The sequence below is a fragment of the Mirounga angustirostris genome, unplaced genomic scaffold (genome assembly GCF_029215605.1).
Source record: "Mirounga angustirostris isolate CCGP_5_RB_7025 unplaced genomic scaffold, mMirAng1.0.hap1 SCAF_6, whole genome shotgun sequence".
Classification (NCBI taxonomy): Eukaryota; Metazoa; Chordata; class Mammalia; order Carnivora; family Phocidae; genus Mirounga; species Mirounga angustirostris.
In genome coordinates, this window is record NW_026991714.1 from 82996331 (window position 1) to 83008404 (window position 12074).

The 12074-nt window shown below is 43.9% G+C and overlaps 1 protein-coding gene across 2 annotated transcripts in view; it reads right to left on the reverse strand.

Annotated features, from left to right (window-relative positions):
- Positions 1-10856: 10856 nt before the first annotated feature.
- The window catches only part of SLC35F3 (solute carrier family 35 member F3), a 374103-nt gene continuing 372885 nt past the window's right edge, over positions 10857-12074 (reverse strand). For both annotated transcript variants that reach the window (XM_045876205.1, XM_045876206.1), the window contains one exon: positions 10857-11092. In XM_045876205.1, coding sequence (XP_045732161.1) covers positions 10857-11092 — 236 coding nt within the window. The remainder of the gene's footprint in view (positions 11093-12074) is intronic.

The window sequence follows — 12074 nt, forward strand, 5'->3', positions numbered from 1 at the left end:
GTCAGCAAATTACATCCCATGGGCCAAATCTCGTCTGATGTAAGTTTTTGTAAAAATATTTAATTGGAATACAGCTACTCTACCATCCATATATTGTCTTTGGCATCTCTTGTGCTATGACACAGAGTTGAATAGTTGTGACAAAGACCATATAGTCTGCAAAGCCTAAAATTTTACTATCTGTTCCTTTACAGAGAACTGTTGTTCTGCAGCCTATTCGAAGGACAGTTTGGCAGGATATAACATCTTTGCTTCACACTTTTTTTCTCTTCAGTTTTTAGAAAATATTTCTCCATTGCTATCTTGTTTTTTTATGTCATTATTGAGACATCTAATGCCAATCTGATTTTTTTTTTAAGCTTTGTGAGCGGACTTATCTTTGCTGGAGTTCCAGCAATTTTTTCCCCTGAAAGACTAATGGTTTTACTAAATATATTTTGGGATTGATTTTTTTCTTTATTTCTTGAGCTTGTTTAATTAACTCTTATTTCACATTTTCATATTTTTCTGTCCATTTCTCTCCTGAGTTTTAAATTTCTGATTCAAGGGGTTCTTTCACACCTGCACATGATTGATATTCAATGTTATTTAATTAATGTGGTAGGATAAGGACCAGGGTGGAGGGAGAAGAATTAAAGATACTCAGGGCAAGAGTGGTTCCAACTGTGTAGGCTTCAGAGAGTTACTGGAGATTTTGCCAAGACTCAACATTGAATTCAACGTGGAGAGCTTTGAGCTTTCAGTAGGAGTTTGGCTTAGAGGCCTGGACATAGAGAACTCAGAAGTCAGAGTTTCCATTATGCAGGAATTTTTTGACAGAACCTCAGTGTCTTTATTGGGGAAACAACTAAAATGACTCAGAGAGATCTGAAGGAAGTTTAACAACATCCAGGCCATTCCCAGCACCTGAAGGTTGGGTTGCATTAGTAGCCAAGCAATCCCCCACTTTAGGAAGGATCGTTTTAGATCCAGTCTTTCCTGTGGCAGCTCTGCATTAAGTGTTGTTAGTATAAACTCACACCAATGAGACCCTTTTTCACTATTCACTATAGACATTAACAACTAGCATAACAAGGATTCCCATAGAAAATGGGGATACTGGACCCTATGGGCGCTAGTTACTGGAAGTCCGGGGGATAAACAGTTCACATTGAATAGGAAGTGTCTTATCTTTGCCCCCTGTGTACCAACATTTTCATGAATCTTAGGATTATAGGGGAAACACTGGCATCATTTTGGATGAAATAGGTAACCTTAATCATTATTTGACAAGGTCCTGGGAGAATTCTATGATGTTGATCATGGGATATATAAGATGCCTGAGTATGTTTACCCTGTACTATCCAAGGAGAATTGACATAATTGTTGTAAATTGTGTTTAAGTATTTTAAAAGTTTATGGAAGAGCCAATTCAATAAACATTTATATTCTATTGTTTATGTGAGACTCTGATGGGTGCAAAGGGCAACAATATAAGAAACACAGATTTTTTTTGTCCCTTAAGAGTATTAACACTAGAAGGAGAGCGAATTCTTGATTATAATGTATGGTACAAGAAAAAGAAAAAAAGAGAAAGAGAAACTGCAGGTCACAATGTAGGCATATTAATTGTCATGCAGTGAATGAGGAAGGTTTCACTAAGGAGGAAACATTTGAAGTAGACATGAGAACATGTAAGATTTGGCCTTGCAGAAAGAGGGAGGGAAAGGAAGAATTCCTTGCAGAATTAACAGCGGTACCAAGACAAGAGACAATAGAATATCTTTGAGAACTAGTAAACAGTCCAGTGTGGTTGAAGGGAAGGAGATGTTGGCGGTTGTAGTGACAGGTGAGTTTGGAAGGATTAATTACTGCCAAATTACAGTGGGCCTTGAATCCAGGCTAGGATTACAGGTTTATTTAATGATGCATGTGAAGACACTGAAGATCTTCATGTAAGACAGTGAAACAACCCCAAATCTACAGGATGTGGAGGACAGATCAGAAGACTCATAACACCCTGGGAGATATGTACTAGGAAATGAAGTACCATAGTAGTGGTGGGGATGGGGTGCAGGGGAGGGCTTACACATGATTTGGAGTCACAACACTACTGATGTGGATATGAATAGCATAGTGATTGCTAGTGTAAGGCTAAGGAAGAAGTTAAAGGTAGTATTAAGATTTTATGCACTATTGTAAGATCATAGTGATGCCAATTTAACACCCATAGGGTAAGAAGGAGGAATAGTTCTCTGGGTGAGAAAATGGACTGTATAGTTGGGGACAGGTTAACACAGAGGGGTTGCTAGGACACATGGGGAGAAATGTCTGGGAGATGGTTAAAAACTCAGATTTGAAGACTGGCAGAGATTTGGAAGTGATTTCCAAGGAGGTGAAAATTAGAGACACAAAACTGGATGAAAATGGGAGACAAGGTGGCCTTGGATGGAAAAGGATGGGCTAGAATGTTCTTCAAAGGAAACAGTTGCTCAAGGTTGGAAGATGTGCTACAGCGATGGTGGTGAGGAGGAGGATGATGATGCCTTCATTTATTGGGTACCTACTTACATCTAGAGACAGTGCTAAGCTTTCATACATATTCTTTTGTTTTGCCTTGATGATCTTCTAAGTTAGACTGTTTTTATTCTTATTTGACAGATGAGAAAACCGAGACTCAGTCATGTCAGGTGACTTGCCCATGGTCACAAAACCTATATATTATAGAGCTGGGATTTGAATCAATTCCATCTGTCCCGAAATCCCATGTTATTAACCAAGTATTCTTCTGCTGTAGCTCTGCCCTGAGTCTGGTGAGATTCTAGTTTTAGGAATTTGAAGAGAGAGACTATTAGCCAAGGGAAAGAGAGTAAGGACTAGAGACACAGAGATGGTAAAGTGGCATCAATGTGTGCTGAATTCATCCAGGTGTGAGACTAAATGATACATTTTTTTTTTGTGCTGCAAATTCAATCTTCCTAACAGATATACTTGTCATTCAGGGCACTGTGGGGATTATGAATGGATCATTGAATCTCCACTGCTGAGTGTTCTGAGCAAGATGGACTGAGTATATTACCTGCCAGTGTATTCAGATATATAAACAAGTGTCCAACTCTTGCTTTAGGCTCAGGTCATGATCTTATGGTCATGGGATCGAGCCTTGCATCAGGCTCTGTGCTCAATATGGAATCTGCTTCAGATTCTTTCTTTCTCTTCCTCTGCCCCTCCCTGCTCATGCTCTCTCTCTCTCACATAAATAAATAAAAATCTTAAAATAAAATAAAATAAAAATTAAAAAAAGAAATATAAACAAGTGGGCATGTCCTATAGTCAGAGCTGGAGAGGGTGAGAAGTCAGTCAGTAAGGTCCAGCAAGAGCTGTGGGGGTCACGCCTGGGTGTGTGAACACACTCATGACAAGTGCTTGGTAAGTTGCAAACATATACAAATACTGATTCTTGTTGCTGTTGTTTTGGGGGTGGTCGTGGGGATGGTGTTAGTTGTATGCAAAGGGAAGTGCAATCAGCGGAGCAGAAGCAGAAGAGTTGGTGGAGGAAAGGAGTGGGAGTGGAAGGGAAAGAGAAGGAGCCAGGTCCTTGACGGCAGAGAAGTTGACCAGAGAAGTCGGGGAGGGGGAGCCTTGTAATTTTGCTGGAGTGGCAAAAAACCTACCATTAACTTCAGTTAGAAATCAACACCAGAAAGGAACTTTGTGGGCATGATGGCATCTGTAGAAAATGCCCAGCCTTTACAGAGCTTTCATGCTGAATGAATGCTTTCGAAGTCCCAGGAGACCTTTCTCTTTGTCAAGCTTCCAGGAAATCCCTAGACAAAATCACTCAGCAGAGAAGCATGTCCTTAGAGCCTTTTTTTCTGTGTGGTCTCCCCACAGACCATAGGGCGGGCGGTCGATGAAGGCAGTCTGCTCTGCCTCTCCCGGCCACATGGCCTTGGGCAAGTCCCTTGATAATTACTTATTAGAGCCATAGAACATTCTGCAGATTGTAAGTTGCTTTCACAGACCTATCCCTGACAACCCTGGGGACCAGAGTTTCATAGCATTTTATGTATTTGGATTGATCGTAGCAGTTGACATTTAAGAAGCAGATGTCCTTCTTACTTTCTGTGCCTTCAAAATCTTTGTATTCATCTTGTGCTCGTAAGTCTTGATCAAATTTTTTTTTAAGCTACCTTTCGGCATCTAAAATTCGAATAGCATTTTGCTGTAGGATAAAAGATAGCAGAACATGGGTTATTTGCTAAGTTCTTAGAAACACCAAGCCAAATACTCTGCAACAGATAAAACCTAGAATTTAAGAGAAGTCTAGATGTCTAGAAATCCAAAAGTAACCTGTAAAAGCTTTTGATGCAACAATGTCCTCGGGTGAGCCAGATCTGGGGATGGTTAAATGTCCAAATGTGCTTTGGACTTTAAATAGGTGCTAATGGTAAGATTTGATTTAAAAAAAAATTAAGCTTTGGATTAATTTTTTAGTCCAAATGGTCACTGGGCACAGATGGTCACTGGGCAGCAGCTGCTGGATGAGTCAATATCCAGCCCTAAATGGTATCATTTATATAAAATTTGTGATTTTTATGCAGTGATTAGTTTTTTGTGGCTGACTTATTTAAACAAAATTTTTTAACAAATGGAAGTAGCCTAATTGCTGAAAGAGGTACTAATCAAGAGCACATAGTAAATGTAGCAAGTGCACATGGGCATGCACACCCACACCCACACAGGGACCATCTGGTGCAATGCCATTCAGCGGGGCTACCTCCAAGGCACAGATATTTGGGAAATCCTAGATAAAGCTGAACTACCAGCATCCCCATGGGGCTGCCTGCTCTACACACTCCAGATTATAAAAGAAGGTGTTCCGCAAATTCAATGGGGATAAAATCAGAGAAGAGGGAGAGTGAGGGAACACTGAGTAGGTACATCTAGTTGGTATAACTGAGTTTACGGTTCTCATAAATGGAGATGCAAGAGAAGATTGCTCGGGGATTAAAAAAAACAAACTCTAATCCCTGATAAAGAGGTGTAAATTGAAAAAAGAACACCATAGGGGCGCCTAGGTAGCTCAGTCATTAAGCATCTGACTTCAGCTCAGGTCATGATCAGGTCCTGGGATTGAACCCCATGTCGGGCTCCCTGCTCAGCAGGGAGTCTGCTTCTCTCTCTGCCCTCCCCCACCCCTACTCATGCTCTCCCTCTCTCAAATAAATAAAAAATTAAAAAAAAAAAAGCACAATAGGGATATACCACTAGCTTTTCTTTCTTTATACCCAAATTCCCCCCTTCTTGGTGGGCAGAGACCAGCCAGAAGGTCCATCAAACTGACCCATCTCCTGAACTTCTAGCAGAAGTGAGATGAGCTACTTCCAGGACTCTCCTCTCTGGCCTGTCAATGAGCTTCGCCCTCTTGAAATTGCATGTTGAAGATGAAGAGCCACACAGAAGGGGTCTGGGTCCCAGAGTCACTGCTCAGAGGAGAGCTCTCTGGCAACCAGGAGTACGTGCTGGACATGAATGAGTTTGGGCTACTCACCAGGCATGTGTCCGATGCCCCCTCTCTCCTCCGGCATACTGCTGCCCCACATTCTGTGGGCATAAACATGGTCCTATAAGACCCTGGGTTAACTGTAGTTTCCCCCTAGCCTCTGATATTCCCCACATTACTAGCATTCAGTAGATTCCTAAGAAATTGAAGAGATTAGGTGGCCAGCACTCTTCTATTTCTAATGAGGAGTAAACACTGGGGATTCCTGGAATTTCAAGTTCCTCTGATTTTTCCCTTATGGCGAAGAACCTCTTCTTTAGGATGCCTTTCTGTGGAGATACAAAGACAAGTCAAAAGCTAAGAAGGTACACTTAGCTTCTTATGTCCTCCTGTCACTCTCAAAGAGAAAGAGCCTGGGAGTTCCCTCCAGCCATCCTCAGGGAGATTCCCCAGCTTCGGGGTTCCTCTCTGGGGCCACTCAGGCTCCTGCTATTACTGTTACCGAGGCTCCTAATACAACTGCATTCTTGTGGTACTGCATTGTTGCTGGCTTGCGGCTTTATGGGTATTCCCAAATTTCCCCAGGAAACATGTTCTTTTTTCAATAAGAAAAAGAAAAATTTGCCATTTTTTGTTCTGAGCTAAAAGTCACAACTCATTACATTGTAACTACACGAAATCACATTTCCTATGATGTTAGGAACTCATTTTTTGATAATCTAGAGAAGATGGACCTCGGCTGATGTTTATCAGTATTTTAACTCAAGAAAAGGGTTTTTTTGGGGCGCCTGGCTGGTTCAGTCTGTGCAGCATTCGACTCTTGATCTCAGGGTCATATGTTTGAGATTCACATTGGGTACAGAGATTACTTTAAAAAAAAGAGGGGGGAAGGGTTTTCTTGAGAATTTGATAATGTTGAATACACGAAAAAATAGGTAAGGGAAAATATGATTGTTCAAAATTTCTTTAAAAATATGTTTTAAGCACTGTGAAGAACATCCTCTTTATATATCATTGACGCATTTCTTATAAATAATTCTCATTCATTCTTTTTTTTTTAATATTTTATTTATTTATTTGAGAGAGAGAGAATGAGAGAGCACATGAGAGGGGGGAGGGTCAGAGGGAGAAGCAGGCTCCTCGCTGAGCAGGGAGCCCGATGCGGGACTCGATCCAGGGACTCCAGGATCATGACCTGAGCTGAAGGCAGTTGCTTAACCAACTGAGCCACCCAGGCGCCCTCTCATTCATTCTTTAAAGCAGTTTGACCGAAGGGTCCTGCTGGGCCGTCACAAGCCCAGCTGCATGGGAAGGATCTGTGGGAGTGTGAGTTGGAAGGATCCGTTTGGAAACGGGCAGCAATCACCCATCTCCACACTGGGAGGAGCCTGTGGCCACAGCAGGGAGCCTGGGGACAGCTGGTCGGCGCGGTCCTCCAGGGTCTGGCATGCCTTGTTCCAGAACCAAAGTCCTGGGAGATTGCAGCCTGCCGGCCAAGAGCAGTTCAACCCGACTTCCCTCTCCTGGACTGTGGTGGGTCCGAGATGGAGCATCTGTTCCCTTCAGATTCGGAAACAATGGAACATGTTGTTTCAAATAGGGATCACATGCTGGGCAGCCAAAAACAAGCCAGAGACCCAGGAAATGTCCTCTCTGTTTGTAAGATTTTGGCAAAGGAATTTTAACTCATTTTGTGTGGGGCAACCATTTATCTATCATCTAGCTATATCTATCATCTATCTATCTATCTATCTATCTATCTATCTATCTATCCATCCATCCATCCACCTATCCATCCATCATCTACCTATCATCTATTTTTGACCATTTATTTTTAAAACCACTTTATTGAGATATAATCACACGCCATGAAATGCCCCATTTAAAGTGTACAATTCATTGAATTTTAAAATATTTGCAGAGCTGGGCAACCACCACCACGTTCCGATTTTAGAACAAATCATTTATTTTCAAAATTGAATACGCAGAACTCCCTATTATGCGTCCTTGGCTAGATTTGGCAACACACCTGTTCTCCAGGGTGGGAGGTCTCTGGCAACAATTCCTTCTCTCCTGATTCTCTTTATCCTGAGCATCTGCATAGCAGATGTGAGCAGGTATGAGCTCCTAGAGACCGCTCTGACTGGTTGTAGCAAAAGGCAGCTGGTCACTTCGTGCCCTCTGGCTCCAAATGACCATATTATGACAGAGAAGGTAGGACTGGAGGCTCTGAGATTCTCTGGCACCTCGATCAGCAGCAGAGGCCCCTTATCCTCTTTGTACCTTCTGTCTTCCCTCTTAAACTCCTCAAAAGGAGCGAAAATAGACGAATCCTTTCATTGCTATCCAGACTAGCCTCTAGAGGGCAGACGATTCCCCAGGCAGAGCTGGGATGGAGGCTGTTTCCCAGTCACCCCATGGTTCCACTGGGAGGGACTCTTTTCTGGGATCTTCTCTTCATAGATCCCTTCCGGGTTGGCCACAGCTCATCCCAGTTCTTGAAACCTGCTTGGGGTGGGAATGGGAGGTTGTGGTTTCTATCCTTTCTGGAAAGAAACCTCTCCAATCTCCCCTACCTTACTCTAGAAAGGAGCATTAACCATTCCTGAGAGTTTTAACCTTTTTATTCCACTTACCTTACCCTCCAAAGTTTTTTTTTATTATTATTATTATGAAAAAATATACATAAAATTTACCATGTAAACATTTGTAAGTGTACAGTTCAGGGGCTTTAAGTACACTCACATTGTTGGGCAACCATCGCCACCATCCACCTTCCAGAACATCTTTATTTTACAAAATTGAAACTCTGTCCCCACTGAACGAGAACTCTTCACTTCCAGCACCTAGTAGCCAACATTCTATTTTCTGTCTCTATGAATTTGACAATTCTGGGTACCTCATATAAGGGGAATCCTATATTTATCCTTTTGTGACTTACTTCATTTAGCATTATGTCTTCGAGATTCATCCATGTGGTAGCGGGGGTCAGAATTCCCTTTTTTTTTTTAAGGCTGTTTGTACATTTTGTTGTGTACATTTTGTTTATCTATTCAGCCGTTGATGGACGCCTGGGTGGCTTCCACCCCTTGGCTGCCGTGCATAAGCCTGCTCTGATGAGTGTACAAAAATCCCTTTGAGCCAGCCCCTGCTTCCAGTGCTTTTGAGTCTTCATAGTCTTTTATGCCAAAAGGGAGAATGAGGTGAATCTTCTCTAGGGCTGGGTTTCCCAGCGTTTTCATGTTATGGCTTCATAGGAAATGTCTGTTTGGCCCTCCGAGGAAACTGGAGGGGACTGGAGCCCAGACAGAATCACAGCGGTGACTCATCCCGGCTCCACTAAGGGGGCTAAGGGGTTCCCCCTCATAGCACACACGGGACACATCAGGCAGGGAGGTCTCTGCTTTGGACAGCTCAGCTCCCGGGGTCTGACCCCATGTAGCAAGCAAACACCCCATGGTGTGTAATCGCTCTAGGTGTGGTGGGAAGGATGAGGTGTCCTCACCATCTCCTCTCTGCTCACGCCCCCTCCCCCTCTTAGAGCACCTGCTGTTCGCAGCTGCAGAATGAGAGACATTGGACCTCACAGCCCCTGGCTGAAGCTGCCTGGAACCGAAATGTGTGTGCTACTGAAGCCGGGACACCAAACCCCCTCCAGAGCTAGAACTAGGTGAGGACACGCAGGCAGAAGGGAGGCATGGGAGGGGAGCGGGAAGACCATGTCCACATGGGGACTGCGGCTACCGCCTGGAGGCAGCTAAGAGGGGCCCGTGCAAGCTGCTCCGAGGAACCAGTCAGTGCAGAAAAATGAGAAAGAGCAGCGACACCCAGAGCTGAGTGGGGGGCAGGCACCTTGAGGGAAAAGAGAGGGGGACAAAGGAGAGGAGAAGGGGAGGGAGACTCTGCCTCAATACTTTTTTACGCTGACTGTTTTGCATTTTGCTTTGGTGACGGTCAACTCTGTTACAATAAGAATTTTCTTCTGCTGAGGTGGTTGGGTGGGTTTCCCATGCCGCGATGGTGCAGGAGGGCGGGACCTACTAGGAGCAAAGGGTAAGGCGAGGAAGGAAGGGGCACAGTGGGGAAGCAACAGAGTGGCCACCAACACAGCGTGGGATGCTTCTTTTTTAAATAGTTTATTAATCTGTTTGGCCAAACAGGTAATGGAAACTGAGAATAATAATTTGCTAAAAAGTTCAGGTCATGAATGCCCCTTTCCCCTATGACACGAAAGACTCCATGGTCACAGAATGCACCATTGGGTTATGACAACATTTCAAAATAAGGTTTCCATTTCGTATGTAACAATGTAAACTTCAAAAATAGTAAACTCTAACCCCCGTGTCCCTCTTGACAGATCTATCACAGATAGAATTTTCTGGCAGACCTAAATTGTGTAAGTAAACAGCCTGGTGCTTTAAAAGTTTCATAAAAAGGTTTACAGATTCGGTAGAGAATTTTTCCATCTTGGTCATGGAGTAAAAGGAACCAGAAATTCACCTCCCGCCTGGTCTACCGTATATGTGCATTGCACACTGCTACCCATGTTCCCTTACACTGGTCATCAGCTTGTCGTTTTTGTACACGTACACACACATAGTTTTGTTTCTAAAGATTTGTACATCTAAATTATAAGACGGCGCCAGTGACTTACAATGTCACCTCGCTTCACGTAGGTAAGGACAAAAATTCTGTAGAAGGCACTGTAATTTCTCTTGCACGATCTTACACACTCACGTGAGAGCAGGCCGGCTGGGGCTCGGACTCCTCCTTCCCTTTCTGTAACCTGGCTCAGGCCTGTTGGCCTCCACCTGACCCCCCCAGGTTAGCCGCAGTCGGTGGGTTCCGAAGTCCATTTTTTGCTTTTCTGCTTCCCCTCTTCGCATCCAACCCTCCCTCCCTCCATCCACCCAAAGTAACTTACAGTTATCTTTTGGTTCATTGAAATCCCTTAAAATTAAGAGTACAGCTCTGGTATAAAACTAAATATGACCTACCATAGCTGAAAAATAATCACAGTGTGCAATGTAATTTGCAGTTGCTAAGATTCAAAACACCTGCCCTGCCTCTTGTCATCCCGAACCTATCTACTCAAGGATCATTTTAACCGGCTTTACATTCATTTCAAAAGGGCCCAGAGGCTCTTCTTTTCTCTTTCACTTGGAATTGGTACCCTTAGGTGAAAGGTCTGATGTGGAAAAAGTGCAAGCAAATTGGACATGCCAATAAATACCGTATAACTTACCGCAGATTACCGGAACTGTACAGGTATGTACACACCTTACCAAACTGAGGGTCCCCTGTTAGGAACAGACCTCCAAGTCCCTAACACGAGCGTGAGCGTTCGCCGCAGAGTTCTGGAGGGCCCAGGTCAGCGCGCGAAGGAAGGGCGGGCTCTTCTGTTCTTGCTCTGAGGTCCCGAACCCAGGTCTGCACCGCCCTCCGCCGTCTCCTCCTTCTTCCTGACTTTGAGGCGGGTGAGCAGCTTGATCAACCAGACGTCCCACTCCTCCGGCAAGAGCAGGAGGAGGAAGCCCAGGCCGATGATGATGATGGCGATGACCCGGACCCCGTTGAAGACTATCTTACTGGTGTAGTGATCAACCACTGCGCAAGACAGAGAGAAGTCGGGTTACTCAGACGAGGAGCCAGGCCCCGGGCGCAGGGCGGGGCCCGGGGCGTCCCCTTGTGCAGGTGGTGCAGAGCAGGGGTCTTCCTTGACTGCAGAATCCTCCTCCGTGTGGCTTTGACCCTGGCGGGCAGGGGCTGCCGCTTAATTTTGTAACACCTGTCTGGTGTGAAGCCTGGCGCTTTTATTTCACTTCCCCAAACTGACCTGACAACTTAGTTCAGACATTGATTTAAGCGAGAGACAAAACGAATGGGGAGTTGGAGATATATCCACACACACACACACACACACATCACCCCAAAGTTTAATTTTGGCCACCCCTGGGTGGCAGGACACTGAAAATGTTATTGCTTTCTTTATATTTTTGGTAGGTTTCATGTCTTCTATGACATGAAAAAAAAATGACATTTTATAATTTAAAAGCATTATTTCCTAATATATGCATATATATGGTTTGAAGACCAAACTCAAACTGGTTTTAGAAGATAATAAATATAAATTCTTATTCTGCCCCAGGGCATCATTAGCAGGAGGCTCTAAATGCCTGGGTCATCACTAACTATTAATGTTTTTTAAAGGTCTACGGGGCACATGGCTCATACCTGACTCACATCAGGTGAGGGAACAAAATGAGAAGTAGGATCAATGTCCATAAATAAAAACCCATATCACCATCCTCTTCATAGCTAAATGGTCAAAAACGTTGGGGATATTAAGGTTTTTCTTTTTTTCTTTTCTTTTCTTTTTTTGTTTTATTTCCCTGTTTTCTTAATTCAGCCAGACAAAGGAGATTTGGAGCTCGTCCTCTGCACGAGAGACACCATATATACATTTCTTTTATATCATTTGGTGAAAGAGGGTTTGCCGAGTTAGCCTTTGAAAACCGCCTCACTGGCCGGCTGTCCGCCAGCTCGCCACGCGTGGGCCCCCTCCAGCTGCCCAGATATAGCCTGGCTC